The following is an 18052-nucleotide window of genomic DNA, read 5'->3' on the forward strand; positions in this document are numbered from 1 at the left end:
ACACAACTTCGAAATTTGCTGCTGCCATTTTGCTTGGTATCTATTTACCACAGTCACAAATATGACAAACTAAAGACCCTCCGCCCCATTCCCCATTAAAAAAGGTAAAGCTCAGGATGCTAGTTGTAGGTTCTTTATATTGGGAACTCCCAGAACTTGGAGCAAAAGATAAAAATTAGTAAGAACTTGCTCACAATAACACTGGAGATAAGCCCTTTGCAGAAGTCAATTACCCTAAGAGTACAGGTCACTAAATTAGTTGCTGTGAAAATATGAAACAATCCACAGAACCAAAGAGGTGTCTAAGGGTATCGTTGAGTCTATAATAAAATGACATAAAATCTTATCAACTATGGGAAACCTAACTATAGTAAAAATGATCTACATCGAGGTTATAAAGAGGAATAGAGACTCAGCCAGATCCACTCACCTGAGAGATCAAGGTAGGAGATGTAGAAAGTTCTTCTGGGTTCAGATTCTCAGTGTTTTCCTTTTCTCCCGCTTCAGGAGTTCTTACTGGCTTCTCTGGTGGCAGTGGATCAGGAGAGGCCTCTAAGGAGGCCCTAGGACTTGGAGTCCCAGCCCCCAGGGAGGCCCTGGGGCTGGTGGGTGAATTCGGTTCAGAGGCTGTAGGGCTGGAGGGTGTGTTCCCTGAGGAGGGCCTGGGGCTGGGAGTGGCTCTGGGTGGAGGAGGCCTATTGGGGGGTGCTGAGGCCCTCTGGATAGAGGCTCTCTTCTTTGGTTGTTCAGATCCTTCACTGGAGGTGCGGGTTCGGAGGACTACTTCTGGGAGAGATGAAGGCTGCTCTGAAGGGATTAGGGCTCTGCCTGGTGATGGAGCTGCGGAGCAAGGGAGAACTTCCTCCTGGGCCTGGCCACCCTCAATGGTGAGAGGGGGCTGGGCCGGGGTGAGGCCATTGCAGGCTGGCAGAGGCTCTTCCTCCTCAGAGGAGCTTGCTTCAGCCTCTTCCTCCTCTGTTTCCTCATCTTTTAAGGGCTCTTCTTTGATCTCAGAGTTGTCTTCTCCCTGGGCTGGATCAGATGCCAGCTCTTCTTCACTTGCAGAGGTGGAGTCCCTCTCACTCTTCAAGGAAAGTGCAGAGGGACTGATAGGTGAGGTAAGAGGGCCGGAGACCACAGATGGTCGAACTGGGGGAGAGATGACTAAAGAGCGTCTGTTGCCGCTAAAAAAGGAAGGGCATTCAGACTCAGAAGACCTAACAACTGGAAGTAACCTAAATACCCCCAAATAAATATGATGCATGCACATAATAATAATAAAGCAATTTAAAATGATACTGGAAAGTTTATGTAATTTTCAATAATGCTTACATTATAAAGTAAAGTGAAAAAGGCTATAAAATTTTATCTATATCACAACTCTATTATGTAAAATATATAAAGAAAAAGACTAGAAAGAAACACAGCAAAATATTAATGAAATATTTTCTCTGGGGAAAAGATTCAGTTAATCGTTATGGATTCTGTATTTGCAAATTCACCTACTCCCTAAAATTTATTTATAACCCCAAATCAATACTTCTGGTGCTTTCACAGTCAGTCACAGACATGTGCAAGCTGTGGAAACTGAGTCCGTGACGAGCGCTGTCCCTCTGAGTTCTGATAAGGCAGTCCTTGGCCTTCTTGTTTCTGCTCTCATACTGTAAATGTGTCCTTTTGCCATGTTTTTCACATCGTTGTGCTTTTTGCTGATGATTTTGCCATTTAAAATGGCCTCCAAGTGTAGTGCTAAAGTGCTGTCTAAGAGTGAGAAGACAGTGAGGTGACTCACAGAGAAAATACGATGTTGGATAAGCTTCCTTCAGGCGTGTGTTACAGCGCTGTCGGCCGTCAGTTCAATATTAATGAGTCAACGATACAGATTAAATAAGTTGTCTTTAAACAGAAACACACACAAGACAAGGTTATATACTGATTGGCTGATGAAATTGTTGGGACCAGGGGCTCACAAGAACCTAACCCTGTGTTTCCCCAAGGAGCGATGGTGTAGTATTCACTAATTCAGTGCTCGTGGTGACTTCACAGAACTTAACTGCCACGAACAATGAAAGTGGACTATAACATTTATCAAGCAGGCTGGATACTGTGCTGAGTGCTTCTATAGCCGACATCGGCCTGGTTCCTACTCACCTCCTCAAGTGCTTCCCATGTACCATCCACTAACTGATTAAGCAACCCACAAATATTTACTCAACAGGTACCAACTATGTGCTGTGTCCTGGGCACAAGGATGGGGAATGGGCAGAGGAACAGAAAGAGAAAATCTTAATTCCTGCCCTATGGGGTTTCTAATGTGAGATAAGCTGAGTGACATAAGGTTCTTTCTAGCACTAGCATCCTAGGGATCAGTAGGTTTAGAAGGCCCAGGACATAGTAAGAAAAGACCAGATTTCCCTACAAGGTTCCGGGACATCTTGGTGTAAGTGATGGTAAGTTTCAGATGAATGGATAATTAGAGAGAACTCTGGCTTTCAATGCTGGGAAGAGGAGAAACAGAGTTTTTGGAGAAAAAGGGAATTCGTCTAGGAAGTTTACACTGGCCCCTTGGTGATTCTTTTCAATAGTCTGTAACTACTTGCTAAATGAGCAGTACAAATAGCAAATGTGAGCCCTATTCTTGCTTCAAGGCCCAAGCTCAGTTTCACTACCTCCTTAAAGGCTTCCCCGACCATCCACACACTGGCAATTACTTACCTCTCTGGAATCCCTACAGGTCTCATTAGGCACTTTGTATGTACAAGCTTATATCATCCCTTGTAGTCCTAAGGCAAATTTTCTCTTTTCAACTTTTTGTAAATCACTTCAGAGAAAGGACAAGTGTCCTGTGTCTTTGGATCCCTAACTCTTGGCATAAAACTTTGCACAGAGTAGGGACATAATAAAATTTCCTAAACAACGGCTTCAGAGTAAGAAAGTGATCACATTCTGAGGGACCAGTGAATTGCTTACAGTTAGCAACACAAAGAATACATGAAGGCAATAGCTACCACACACACACACACACACACACAAAGTGGAAAAGCAAGCCATAACAGATTGAGAAAAGATATTTGCAATGCATATCATTAAAGGTTTAATATCCAGAATATACAAAAAAAAAAACACCCTCATATAAAACAATTTTAAAAAAAGGATTAACAGGAGCCAGCCCAGTGGCATAGTGGTCAAATTTGTGTACTCTGCTTTGGTGGCCCAGGGTTTGTGGGTTTGGATCCTGGGCACAGACATACATACCACTCATCAAAGCACACTGTGGTAGCATCCCACATACAAAAAATAGAGGAAGACTGGCACAGATGTTATCTCAGGGACAATCTTCCTCAAGCAAGAAGAGGAAGATTGGCAATGGATGTTAGTCAGGGCGGATCTTCCTCACCACAAAAAAAAGGGGGGGTAAACAGGTAAACAATCCAAAAGAAAATGTGAAAAAAAGATAAGCAGGAAAGTCACAGAACAGGAAACTTAAATGGCCAACAACATGAAAAGATGTTCATGCTAACTAGCAATTGTGGAGATGTTAATTAAAACTGTAAAAAATTCCACTTCATACTCATTAGCTTAGAAAAATCATGAAGTCTGACAATTCACATGTAGCAGGAACATGGAGCAATGGGGGCTTCTATTCACTGCTGGTGGGTTGTAAATTGGGACAGTCACTTTGGAGAGCACTTTAGCAATGGCAACAGCTAGTAAGGCTGAAGAAGCCCAAATGCACAGACTCTATGACTCAGCAAGTCCACTCCCAGTATACACAATAAAGAAACTCTTGATAGTATTCATGAGAAACGTAAAACATGTTCGTTGCAACATTATTTGTAATAGCAAAAAACTGGAAAACAACCCAAATGTCCATTAGCAGGAGGACAGATAAATAAATTGTAAACTAGCCGTACAATGGCATCTGCAACAGCTACGGAGGGGAAAGATCAGAGCTAGCAACATGTAGCAACAAGGATAAATAAACCTCATAAACAATACTAAGAGAACAAAAGAAGTTGCAAAAGAATACAAACAGTGTAATTCCATTTATATAAAGTTTAAAAACATGCAAAGCAATATTTTCTGTGTGCGCATATATGTGTATAATAAAAGTAAAAAGACATGCATAAGAATAGCAAGCACTAAATTTAAGATAGTGGCTACCTTTGGTGGGGCAGGAAGAGAAAGTGAGTGGGGAAGGGATACTGGGAGCTTCAATTATATATATAATAGTTGATTTCTTAAATTTGGTGGTAGGCATATAGCTATTTGTTGTATTCTTTATACCTTTAGTTATAGATGAAATATTTCATAAAAAGAAAAAGAATTTACATAGGGGCATAGTGCAAACAGCAAACAACATAATGTACATGAACACAAAAGCAAGGCCAGGATTTGGGAGTGGAGATGAGAGTGGTGAATACGTTCACACAGAGGACAAGTGAAGCAGAAAAGAGTCTCAGAGGTTGCTCACCTTGATAGTCCCTTCACCACAAAGACTTTGTCGGAATGTTGCTTCTCCAGTTTGCTCATCACCTCGTAGAGACTGTGGTTCAGCTAGAGCCAGCAAGAGAGAAGAGGATGCCAGCCAGATGGGAACCTGAGACTGGCAGATCCCTTCTCTCCTCTCTTTTCAGACAGCTCCCTAAAATAAAACCTCACCACCCTGAACTGTACAATTCCTCCTCATCTCTTTTGCACTACTGTCCAGGGTCCTGTCCCACCACCCCTTCCTCCTTGACTGTCTTAAGTTGTCTGCGTCTTAAGTTCTGCCTCTAGCATCAGACTGGCAGCTCTCTCAAGGCTGGGTTCTTGATGTTTGATTTGAGGTTCCAGCTTCTCTCAGGTGATCCAGGGAATGAAAACTCATTGTAATACTACAATGTAATTTTAATTTAAAATTAATTTAATGTAAAATTACCATGTAAATCATAATTTAGCCAAAGAAACTCTGAAGAGGAACGTACATGTATGTGTATGTGAATATAATTAATATTGTAACAGCAAAGAGTCTTGGAATCCCAGGACTAGAAAAGACCCATGAGATGATGTTCTGTGGCTGCCTGTCACTGAAGAGGATTGGTCCTATTCAAGACCAACTACCTGAGAAACTGACCTGGGCATAAACACCGCCCCCTCCACTCCCCAGCAACAAAAGATAGAGATTTCACAACTTGGTTCCCTGTTTTAGCTGTGCCTTCCAGAGGCTTCACCTCCTTTATTCATCTGAAGCTCAAGTTTGGCTGCTATTATTCAGTATTAATGGAGATGGAGAGGGCCCTCTGAGAGAGATATATATGTGCTTTAATAGAGTTCAACGCAGTCAATCAAGTGCTATTATTTCATCGTGAGAAAAAAGTAAAAATGTGTGGTGCCAATATGGATATTTAATGAGATTATATAAATTAGGGCTACCTTCATATTTACTAGAAAAACCTAGGTGTCTAAATTGACCAGATGTTTCTCACCTTGCTCATCTCCCTGTAGAAGACATCCCTCAAGTTGGAAATATTTTGGAAGATGGTCACATAACAGCCAATACGACTATCAGGAGGCAAAACGACAAACATATACAGGTAAGGGTTGATAAAGGAAGTTTTTGTTTGAAAATGCAAGGTAGGAGCTTAGGCCAAAGCCAACCACCACCAAGGCTCCTCAGAGAAAAGTGCCCCACGTCCCAGACTTGGGTTCTGGGATCTGGATTCATCAGAGCCAAGCCAGGAGCACAGTTGACTCTCAGGAGTGGGCAGGCCAGGAGACACTATCAGCCCAGGCTGACACCAAAATATCACAATCTCTAGTTGCATGATGTTATCTGATTCAGGCTCTTTAGGTATTGAAGTAGACGTGGAAGTGCTTTGAAGAATTTTTAAAGTGCTGTATAAGGCCATACAATTATAGTTATTATAATAAGTAATTATTCTTTCTCATTATGCAAAACTTGGACTTCTATGAAGCTGTATGTACATTAATGGAATTCTACTGTAAATGAATTGGGGAAGTTTACATTTAAAGAAACTGTAATAAATTTCAATTCCATTTAAATTAGGAGTCACGTACTTAATGTTTTAGAATACACGTAGTCATTAAAAAGGCTCCATCATATGTAGAATAATTTCTTTTTTTTTGAGGAAGATTAGCCTTGAGCTAACATCTGCCACCAATCCCTCTCTTTTTGCTGAGGAAGACTGGCCCTGAGCTAACATCCATGCCCATCTTCCTCTACTTTATATGTGGGATGCCTGCCACAGCATGGCTTGACAAGCAGTGCGTAGGTCCACACCCGGATCCAAACCGGCAAACCCTGGGCCGCCAGAGCATAACGGGCAAACCTAACCTCTGCGCCACCCGGCTGGCCCTGTAGAATAATATTAAGTAACAATAGAAAATACTCTGACTACAATTGCTTTAAAATACATCTTGTGGGGCCAGTCCAGTGGTGCAGAGGGTAGGTTTGCACGTTATGCTCTGGCGGCCCAGGGTTTGCCGGTTTGGATCCGGGTGTGGACCTACGCACTGCTTGTCAAGCCACGCTGTGGCAGGTGTCCCACAAAAAAAAAAACGTAGAGGAATATGGGCACGGATGTTAGCTCAGGGCCAGTCCTCCTCAGCAAAAAGATGAGGACTGGTGGCAGATGTTAGCTCAGGGCTAATCTTCCTCAAAAACAAACAAACAAAAACGATAAAATACATCTTGTACAATAAAAAGAGAATAGGATACAAATAGAATTTCTGCTCAGATTCCTCTTCCAATGTGGAAAATTTACTCCAAAACACTTCTACCTACTGTGAAGCAAAGACATCTTCATTAACAATCATCCCATGGTTTATCTTCTACGTGAATCTGAATGTTCATGAACCAAGCTTGTTTAAAATAACACGCACTTGAGCATGAAACCAGATATTCCTAGCATGCATGATGACAGAACTTTACTTGCCAAAATCTCCTTTGTCCAAAAAGCATCTTGTCTTTAAACCCAGAAAAGCTGGCAGGACAAGGATGGTTATCTGTGTCGCAGATGAAGAAAGCAGCGTCTAGAGGGACAAGGCAGCTCGCCTAATGTCACACAACAGGGTAGTAGCAGGGCTGGACCAGGGCTCTTTTCATGAGGTGACATGTTTGGGCTGCCAGGTGGCCTGGGCCTGCGTGGCCCAGGAGTCCAGCCCTTTCCTGAATCTCAGTCCTTACCTATTGTAAAGCACAGGCAGCTCCTCTAGCAGCTCCTTGTTCAGATCTTCAAACACAGCCTGGGCTTTGTTGAATTCTTCCTCTGCCTAAGCGGTGAAAGAGACAGACAATTCCCCTCAATTCTGAACCCAAGGCTAGAGGCTGCTGCTTTTGTCTCTGCATTTTGTCAGGGACTACGCTTACTTGGAACCATGCCTGTCCTTCTCCAGACCCGTGACCTCCCCAGCCTCAAGTCTCTGACTATCCTTAGAGCATCTGTGTCAGAGGAAACAGGATTTCCTTCAGGACACTGGATGCTGAATTTATCATTTCCTAAACCCAGTTTGGCCCAGCCACCTGCCACCATTATCGGGAGAGGGAGAGTGGGACGGATTTACCAGGCTTTTTTCTTTTTACCTTGGCAGTCTTGGCCTCATCTTTCTTTTTGGCATTCTGTACCGCCTCCAGGTGGTGTCGGGCACTGTCATAGTCCACGAGTTTCCGACCCCGCTTGGCGATTCTTTCCTAACCCAGAGTCAGGAGAGAGGGCCTTGACACTTACTTTTCAGTGGCCGAGATGTAGGTAACAGAGTATCAAACAGAGAGGCAAGATTCTTGGGTCCTATTATCACATTTCACAGAAAACAGGGTTTTGTGCCCAAGGGGTCTCCCTGGAAGGAATGGGAATTCTCAGGGGGAAACAGAGCAAAGGGCAATCCTACAGAGCACATGGAAGCCTGCACTAAATGTTAATATTTCCTAGGAACCCACGATAAAGTGGTTCAGCCTCCAGGAGAAACAGCCTTGAAAATCCTCCCAAATTGAAAGTCAAGAGTTTTGGGTGTTACTCCCAATGCTGCCATTTATTGCCTTGTGACCTAGGGCAAGGCAGACCTCTTTTGGAGCCTCAGTAGATTCATCTGCCCTATTGTGTTATTTTAGAGAGCAAATGCTGAATATAAAGTGCTTTGAAAACCCTAAAGTATAGTAAAAATAGCAAATTGATATGAGCACTGAGAGAATATCTACTCAATTTCATTCAAACTACAAATTATTCCAGGGAGAAGCAAACTATATTAACGGCCCGTCTCATTCTCTCAATCACAGGTTTGAAAGGATCTTAGCAATTATCTGGTCCAATTTCCTATTCAATACACGAAGCTTCTCTACCACAGCCAAGGTAAGAAGTAGTTTGACTTCTGCTTGAACAGAGAACAGACAACACACTACCTCACAGTATATTTAATTTTTGGAAAGCTTTAACCAAAAGAAAGTTCAGTCAGTCTCCCTCTAATTTCTTCCGATTAATCTAAAATCAGCAGAGAAATACAAATATTGTATGATTTCACTTATATGTGGAATCTAAGGAGCAAAATAAATGAACAAACAGAACAAAACAGAAACAAACTCATAGATACAAAGAACAAATTGATTGTTGCCAGAGGGGAGAAGGGTAGGGGACGGGCAAAATGGGTGAAGGAGATTAAGAGGAACAAACTTCCAGTTACAAAATAAACAAGTCATGGGGATGTAACGTACAGCATAGGGAACACAGTCAGTAATATTGCAATGACTTTGTAAGGTGACACGGTAACTAGACTTGCCGTGGCGATCACTTTGTAATGTATATAAATGCTGAATCACTATGTTGTACACCTGAAACCGATATAATATTGTATGTCAACCATACTTAAATTTAAATAAATAAACAAAATGGCCTTAGAGAAAGCAAGAAGGGAGGCAGGGAGATACATTTTGGAAAAAAATAAATAAATAAAATCAGTACAGTGCCCAATAAAGTAGATGTTTAATAAATATGAGTTGAATGAATAAACGAATTCTAATTCTGCTTTCAGGTTGAATTCCTCTTTCACCTAACAGATTTTCAAGCATTTGAAGGTAATTTTTATGACTCCTCCAGGCTTCCTCTTCTCTACAATAAACATCTTTAGTCCCATCAGCTGTTTCTCACAACTAAAAGGGATGCTCTGACCTGGATCTAATTCAATACCAGCCCAAATCTAGTTCACTGAAATCTAAGCATTAATATAACCTTCACGCTAACCTTTTGTCTAACCCTCAACTTTTAACCCTTCTCCTAACCTACCCAACTTCATTCCTAACCATGGGCTCTAGCTCTATTTCCAAGGCAAAACCCAATACATTCTCTAACTTATATGGGCCCCCCATAACCCATTCTTGATTCTGTAAATTGATTACCTTAACCTCGCTGAACTGGGCTACATAGTTTTCCATGGTCCTCAAAGCCTGGTCAGCTAGCTTCTCTTCATAGTCTTCCCAAAGGAGGTCATTATTCTGTGGGATAGAGGCAGAGGGGGTGGTGAGGCTCCACTTCTTGACAACTGCACACGAGGGAAACACCCAAATTCTTCCTGCAACAAGCTTCCTTTTTGGAGCACAGGATTTAGAATATCATGTTGGATTCTGGGGAAGCGTCAGATGAAGAAACAGCCCTTCCCCAAGAAAAGACTACCCTATAAGAGACTAGACATACATTCAGGGATTAAGAACAGGAACACATGGTCAGTCTTGGGCCCTAGAGCTTGAAGGATAGGGAAGTTTGGGAGTAAATAACTACATGAACAATCAGTTGGGTTTTATGTAGGTAAAACTTCCATAAAGTTTTAAAAAATATTTATTTATTTATTTTTGAGGAAGATTAGCCCTGAGCTAACATCTGCTGCTAATCCTCCTCTTTTTGCTGAGGAAGACTGGCCCTGAGCTAACATCCATGCCCATCTTCCTCTACTTTATATGTGGGATGCCCGCTACAGCATGGCTTGACAAGCAGTGTGTAGGTCCACACCCGGGATCCGAACCAGTGAACCCCAGGCTGCCGAAGCGGAACGTGTGAATTTAACCACTGTGCTGCAGGGCTGGCCCCACATAAGGTTTTAAAGAGGAGAAGAGGGTCAAAACCACAGGACTCCACAGATTAAGGCAAACTTGTATTTACCTTCATCGTTGCAGCTTCTTCCTACCACCCGTGACTGAGGCCATACAAATGAATGAACAATGTGAATTGGCCCCTTTGTTTTCCTGTTTGCTCAGATGGAGAAGCTATGATGAGGTTGAGATGAGGGCAGGAGTGAGTGTGGAAGAGCTGTAAAACCCAGAACACTCTTACCCCTACGATGGCCTTCAGCTCCTCATGACCGTCCCAGTCACTGCTGTAGATCTCCTGCAGGGTTTCTGACACTCTCTTTGAACTTTCACGCATCACTGAAAGGAGAGTACTCAGTTCTAACATAAGGTTTCCCAGAAAGCAGTTTTGTCTAATCATACGAGTGACAGACAAATCAGTGAGTCCAATTCAGAAGGACAAACTCAGAAGGTTTGGGTTATCAGCGAGGGCAGCTGGATGGGGCTGAGATAGGAAAAGTTACTCTTCCTAGGCCCACAAGGTTCCAGAAGTCAGGGACAGGCAACTGATAAAAAGCCTGAGTATGGCTGGGTTTTTTCCCATCCTCCAGACTTCTTAGTAGCTCCATAAATGCCCTCTGGATTCTCCTGTGCCACCATACCCACCTTTGACTGCACTAATGAAGTTCTTCAGGTCCTTGTACAGCTTGTGGCCCTCTGCCTGAAAGGGAGAAGTGCCTTCGGTGACTAAAGGGGTACAATTGGAAAGATGCACCAGAAGTCAAAGCAGAAAAGTAGGTTAAAAGCAGAAATCACTCCTGGAATTTCTTCAAACATTATATAAATGTTATAAATTAGCCTATATTTTCTTTACCAAGAAGTTGTAGGTTGTCTCTTTTGCAGCAATTTTTAAGTTGGGAGATTGCTCCTATTGCATTGGCATATCTTCTTTCCTGTTTGATCTCCCTTCTAGTGAAAGAGTTCCTCTGTTGAAACGTAAGTGTCCTATGTGACACAACCTATGTGACCCTCGCTCACACCTTCCTGTCTCGGCAGATGAAGTGCTCCCACCTCCTGCAGACACCAGGCCCTCTTCCTTCTCTGCACTCTCACACTGGCCATTCCTCTCCCCCCGACGCCCTTCTCTGCTTTGCCTCACTTTACCCTTCCCTTCCCTCAGTCACCTGCTTTACACTTCTCCTCCAAGGAGCCTCATCATTGACTCTCTTCCTGTTCCAACTCCAGTGTCCTTATCTATAGTTCTATCTACCTATCCGATTCAATCTTTGCTGCTGTGTCTGAATTCTCATTCTTTTAGGCTAGGAGTCCCAAGCACACATTAAGTCTCCTCCCTCTAAAAAAGAAGGGAGGGAGGGAGGAGAGGAAGGTATCATTTAGATTTGGAAGTTCAAATCTCCACCTAATCGATGAACCACTCGTGTTGTAACTCAGACACATGTTTACAAATATATCCAGCAACCAGAAACTCATGACCTCTTGCTGAGGCTGCACTTCATTTTAAAATAGCTCTGACTATTACAACTTTTGCCCACTGGTCTTAGGTTGGCCTTCTGCACTCAGAGTAGATCTCATTTCTCTTGCACATGTGTGAAGACATCTTTTACATGCTCTGCACCAAGTCTTCTTTCTCACAGGCTTCCTCAATTGTTCCTCGTCATGTCGTTTAAAGCCCCTTCCCATTCTGGCCTCTTTCCTCTGTGTGAACTCCAGTTTCTAGGAGTGGGGTGAGAAAGAAGTTTGAGGCCAGACCACTGACCTTGTGGAGCCCAACTTCAGGAGTGTGGGACTGGACTGAAAGGTGCAGCCCACTTCAAGAGTATTCTACGGGGTCAGAACAGTGAGCCTCATACTAGTTCAGGTGACGGAGTATTTGAGCTGAGATGCATTATGCAGTACACCATAAAATACTTGTTATGAACTTGTTCATTTCTTCTATTTGCTTGTGTTCATTACTAGATAGGCTATTGAGCACACCAAAAGTTAGAAAAATTCATGGGGGAAAATCCTATCTAACAACTTAAATTTTTTTTTTTCCTGTGGGAATCTTTGATGGAAAGATAATTATTGTTCAATTTTAGCAACAGAAAATCTAAGTCTACTTAGTCAAATAAACACAGAAAACTGGACTAATTATTTCATCCATCTTCCTGCCTCCAGAGATCACCTCTAAGCCAGTCCAAACTCTTGACCATACCTCGGGTAAAAGTCCTTCTCAAGGGGCTGAATGCCAGGGCTCAAGGGACACAAAGACACAGAAAGTCTCAAGGAGTCTAAGGCACTGTCAGAGAGCTGGGAGAAGAGCTGGGATTCTGTAGTGTGTCACAGCAAATGAGGGTCAAGAGAGAAATGATCAGGGAAGGGTCAGATGCTGCAGAGAGGTTAGAACGCAGGAAGAATTGGTGTCACCAGACTTGGTAATTGGAGGTCACTGGTGACCTTGAGGAAGCACTTTTAATAGCATGATGGAGACAGATTCAGTCAGTTAAAATTCAGAAACATTTGGCATTCACCAGGAAGGGTGTCTCACTTCCTTTCTGCTTTTTCTTTCACAGAAAAAAAGTTTAAACAGTCTAAGACATTAAATGTACAGAATATCTTTTAAACACGGATATGGTAGGTAGGTACAAGTTTGAGAGTTTTGAAATGTGATAACCAAGGTTTGAAAGTTTTGAAAGGGTTTTGGGGATTATAAAAATTAACAAGGATTTCAATTTCTTTTTATGAAAGAAAAAAACATGGACTCAACTTTTTACTTCACCATGAAGATTTGGTCTCCAAAATACATATTTGAGTAATAAAAGCTGTTAAACTATCTTGCATAATTTCTATAAATGAAATTCTTTCTTTTTTTTTTTTTGAGGAGATTAGCCCTGAGCTAACATTTCCTGAAAGTCTCCTCTTTTTGCTGAGGAAGCCTGGCCCTGAGCTAACATCCGTGCCCATCTTCCTCTACTTTATATGTGAGACGCCTACCACAACATGGCTTGAGAAGCAGTGTGTAGGTCCACACCTGGGATCCAAACCGGCGAACCCCGGGCCACCAGAGCAGAACGTGGGAATTTAACTGCTGCACCACCAGGCTGGCCCCTATAAATGAAATTCTTAATTTTTTATCCCATTAGATATTATATGGCCTGAAAATTCAGATCACTAATCAAGTATCATGCACGCCTGTGCAAGTTTTATGTACACTGTTCAAAACTATGGGGTACTGCTCATACCATAGGCCATAAAATGTGAATGCCTTCTACCCTCCAAGGTACTGCACAAACGCCAACTCCATTTCTGTGTATTAGAATCAAGCCTCCGGCCAAAGTTCTTCCTTTATGCTTTTGTTCTTTCCTTTGAGGAGAGGAAGTGTGGGTGTGGGTGATGGTGGTGGTAGGGGTGGGACAGCACTGGGAGTCATTTTACTTCTCTGACCTGTCTGTCCTCCCCTGAGATGTCTCCAGGATGAATAATGTCAGCATCTTTCTTCTTTCCTGACAAAGGTGGCTCTCACAGTCTTAGTTCTCACTTGTCTGGGAGTCAAAAACTTGTCTCTACCACCAACTAGCAAGTTATTCCACTTCTCTGGCTCCAGTTTCCTCATCTATAAATGCCTGGTAGGCCATTTCTAGCTCTAAACCTTATGATTTTATCACTTCTGCTCTTTGAATCCTTGCCAAATTCTTGGCAGCACTACAAGGAGTCTGAGTTAGTCCCTCCCACGCCTTATACAAACAGCCCCAGCCCCCAGTTAATGAACCACTCACTCTGGAAGCTTGTCCTAAGCACTTAGGTAGACAGAGCTATGTCCTAAGAGACTAAGAAGAAGGTCCCTCTCCTGGGGTTCCCTTCTTTCTGGAGAAAAATGGACTCAGAGAAACCCAAACACTTAGCAACACAAGTAAACAGTATGACAAACCCTGAGCAAGTGTTTTAAGTGCTTGACCTAATGGAGGTCCAGAAGGGAAAGATGAAGAGAGATTGTCAGATTTGATTTTAAAGACAATGAAATGGAAGCAGCTGTCATTACCAGAAAGAAGAGATTAAAATGCTGCTTGGGGAAAATAATTCTTCCTATATAAAATATTTTGAAGGAGGGAAATGGGAAGTACATAGAGCTCTCAAAGAAAAATTACCTATGGAAATTTGACCCGGAACCCAGGCAAGTGGCCAGGCCCTGAAATCAGGCTGGGAAGTTTCAGAGTTTTATTCATTGACAAAGTTTACCTACAAGCTGACTGTGGGTGAGGGATAGGGCACATGACCAACTGGTCCAACTTTTGGAACACTTCACTTTCAATCTCCTTGCCTCTGTCCTTTTCTTCCTGCTCATCTTACTCACCCCAGGTCCACCCTCAGACTTGGCTGTATTGTCACTGTCTTTCTCCTTAAACTATGAGAGCCTTGAGGGGAGGTGTGTTGTCTTATTCCTGTTAAAGTCCTAGCATCTAGCACTGTGGCCAGCATGCGGCAGGCACCCAGGAAACGTTTGTTAAATGAACTTTCCAAGCACGTACAAACACCAGTTACTGTAGGTGTATCATTTGCTCAGAAGGAAAGTTTTATCTTATTCCTAATCTAACTCCATTTCATTTCTCAAATATATTTCCCCCCTCAAGTGACATTTAGTTGGTGGGCTCGCAAAAGGAATTCTGAGGGGATTGTCCCATCCGATCTTATTCTTCTTGATGCCCCTTCCTTCATCTCTTACCCTTTCTACTCACACATCGGCCATTGTAGACCATCCTATAAGGCAAAAAGGGAGAGAAAAGACCGAGGGGAAGAATGCGCCAAGAATCAGAAGCCTTCAAAGTGGGTGTCAACTTACTCATTCCTGTTCTTTTCATGCTGGAGTTGGAAGCAGAACAGTAACAGTTGAGAAGAGGCCCAGGGAGGCCTCCTAGAGAGGTACAGGGAAACAAGCATAGGCTTTAGGTTTGGATCCTAGCTCTGCAACTCTTACACTATACTACCTTGATTAAACTGCTTCCCTCTCAATCACTTCCTATGTCTCCTTGAAGGAATTAGACTAGATCAGTGGTTGCCAAATGCTGTTCTCAGACTAGCTGCTACATCATAACTACCTAGAAAGCTTAAAGTAAAACACAGATTCCCTAGCTAGTCATCACCCATGGCTGTTAATATCACACACAAAAGGAAACAACCAGACATTATGTAGCTCCAGATGGAAGAATATAAGACCTACAATAACAAGTATTCTTGTTACCAAAACAAACAAAAACAAAAATCTGAATCTCATCAAGCCTCTAAATTGAACGATCAATTTACATAAAGTATAAGAGACAGAGGAACATGTTAAATAATACCATGGAGATTCAGCAAAATTTAAACTGCAGGACAAACAACCCAGTCTCATCAACAAAGAAACTGCAAAAAGGGAGGGGTTGGAAACCCATAGATTAAGAGATTTCAACATATCAACAAGTTGCTGATTTAAACAAACAGTAAAAACAAAATCACACAATTAAGGCAGTGTGAACACTGACTGGATATATTATCATATAAAGAAATAATTGCTAATTTTTTAGAGATCACTAAAACTGTTTTAGTGGGTATTTAACCTGATATACCTGAAAAGATATTTGTATTATATTGTTAAGTGAAAAGGCAAGTTACAAAACCACATGAATAGAACAATCTCATTTTTGTAAACCTCATATTTATTTACTATGGATATATTTAGAGATCATATACGTACATAGCAAAGTAACTGTAAGGATATAAAACAACAGTGGTTGTAGCATGGGAGGGTGTGAAATCATTTTTTTTAATTCATTTTTCCTTTTTTTTCTTTTTGTGAGGAAGGTCGGCCCTGAGCTAACATCTGTGCCAATCTTCCTCTATTTTGTATGTGGGATGCTGCCACAGCATGGCTTGATGAGCAGTGTGAAGGTCCATGCTCGGGGTCCGAACCTGCAAACCCCAGGCCACTGAAGCTGAGCGTGTAAACTTAATCACTACACCACTCCACCGGGCTGGCCCCTAATTCATTCTTTTCTTGACATACTTCCTGACTTGTTGTAATGAGTAAATGTTTTATAGAAAAATATTTTTGGGTGTGATAATGGTTTTGTGGTTATATTTTAAAAGACTTCTTATCTTTAGAGACTGATAATGAAATTTTTATGGATACAGTGATATGATACTAGAATTTGATTCCTAATAATCAAGGATGGGGGAAAGTGGGTGGAGATATAGATGAAACAAGATTCCCAGGAGTTGATAAATTATTGAAGCTGAGTGATGGGGTACACATGGATTCGTTATACAGATTTTTCTATCTTTGTATATATATGAAATTTTCCATTACAACAAATTTAAAAGTACAGATTCTCAGTTCCTCCTACCATAGACCTTACATTTAAAAAAATCTTCCAGAGCCAGCCCTGATGGCCCAGTGTCAAGTTCGGCACTCTCACTACTCTCGTGGCCCGCGTTCCTTTCCCAGTTCCAGAACCACACCACCCGTCAGTCAGCTGCCATGCTGTGGTGGCTTACATAGAAGAACTAGAGCACTTACAACTAGCCTATGCAATCATGTACTGGGGCTTTGGGGAGGAAAAAAAAAATTTTTTCTTTCCAAATGATTCTGATATACAATCAACTACTGAATTAGATGGTAGCTAATATCCTTTTAATATAATTTTAAAGAATTATTTCCCATATAATTCAATTAACTGATATTGCACAATAAAGATTTTAGCTGGTTTTTGTCCCTAGTTCCTGAGAAGTAACCTCTAAAACCTTGGGATTTCCTGAGTGACGGGAATGTCTGTTATACATGGAGGGCCCCTCAGACCACACCAAAACAAATGACTCAGGATGGTGGCTGGTCAGGCTGGAAAGATGAACCATGTGGTTAGAGGGTTGGGGCTTTGAGAGCATATCAGCCCAACCTCCAGGGGAGGGGAGGGGAGCTAGAGATTAAGTTCAATCACGTAGCCAATGAGTCACTATGTAATGAAGTCACCATAAAAACCTGAAGCACAGGTTAGCTTCCCTGGCTGGTAATCCAACATCAGTGTGCTGGGACAGTGACATGTCGTGAGGACACAGAAGCTTCACATTTGGGACCTTCTCACACTTCACCTTATATGTCTCTTTATTTGGCTGGTCCCGATTTGCATCCTTCATAATAAAACTCTAATTGTAAGTAGAGCACTTTTCTGAGTTATGTGAGTCATTCTAGTGAATTATGGAAGCAGCCAGTAGGAACTTCCACCCTGGGAGCCAGCTGCTCAGAAGTGCAGGTGGCCTGGGAACTCTGGAGCTTGCAGCTGGTGTCTGAAGTGAGGCAGTCTAGCAGGGGACGGTGCCCTGATGCTGTGAAATCTGACCTAACCCTGGGTAGTTAGTGTCAACATTGCCTTGCAACTAGATATTCATATAAGTTAATAACTCCTTTCTATTACAAAGAGGGGATCGCAATTTCCAGGACTGACATAAGAATTAAATGAGATAATGTGTGTAAAGCACGAAGCATGATGCCTGGACATGGAGATGGAAAGTCAGAGATCCCACAGAAAGTTAGATCTCTTCTATCCACTTCTAAATGTAAATTTTCTATATGAAATTACCCATCATATCCAGTGAAGATAGAAAGAACAGTGAGAATAGGTTTGTAGTTAGAATAACAGGTCAACATAGAGGTATTATTTTAGAATAAAAGGCTTAGGTGGGGTAGACGTAGTGGACAAAATATGGGGCTATGGAGATAAGAGTCCTAACGTGGGAGAGAGGCACCCTGGGGAAGTGAATAAGTAAAAAACTAAGGTGGCAGGGGCTCATTTTGATTTTGTCTAAGGACCTAGTGATGCCACTGTACCCTGAGGGAAGCACTAAGAGAAGAGAAGAACACTGGCTGTGTCTCAAAACCCAGGGTCAGCAGAACAGGAAAGGTAAGTGTCTCTGGTTCCCAGGGGAAGGATAAGCAACAGGGCACGCTGGGGCCCTTAGCCTGGGAGAGCAGGG

At 42.3% G+C, this 18052-nt stretch overlaps 1 protein-coding gene and 1 long non-coding RNA gene across 5 annotated transcripts in view; one reads left to right on the forward strand and one right to left on the reverse strand.

The window, feature by feature from the left end:
- Positions 1-18052, reverse strand: part of BIN2 (bridging integrator 2) — a 30690-nt gene that overhangs the window by 4808 nt on the left and 7830 nt on the right. For all 4 annotated transcript variants that reach the window (XM_070271440.1, XM_005611196.4, XM_070271442.1 and 1 more), the window contains exons 3-10: positions 10718-10772; positions 10317-10411; positions 9389-9484; positions 7586-7693; positions 7190-7275; positions 5469-5544; positions 4475-4557; positions 431-1184 (exon numbers count right to left, since the gene is read on the reverse strand). In XM_070271440.1, coding sequence (XP_070127541.1) covers positions 431-1184; positions 4475-4557; positions 5469-5544; positions 7190-7275; positions 7586-7693; positions 9389-9484; positions 10317-10411; positions 10718-10772 — 1353 coding nt within the window. The remainder of the gene's footprint in view (positions 1-430; positions 1185-4474; positions 4558-5468; positions 5545-7189; positions 7276-7585; positions 7694-9388; positions 9485-10316; positions 10412-10717; positions 10773-18052) is intronic.
- LOC138924815 (uncharacterized) overlaps positions 17082-18052 on the forward strand; it is a 34651-nt gene continuing 33680 nt past the window's right edge. Inside the window, exons 1-2 of the long non-coding RNA XR_011440099.1 lie at positions 17082-17230; positions 17886-17979. This is a non-coding gene — a long non-coding RNA (uncharacterized lncRNA). The remainder of the gene's footprint in view (positions 17231-17885; positions 17980-18052) is intronic.

The sequence above is a fragment of the Equus caballus genome, chromosome 6, assembly GCF_041296265.1.
Source record: "Equus caballus isolate H_3958 breed thoroughbred chromosome 6, TB-T2T, whole genome shotgun sequence".
NCBI classification, from domain to species: domain Eukaryota; kingdom Metazoa; phylum Chordata; class Mammalia; order Perissodactyla; family Equidae; genus Equus; species Equus caballus.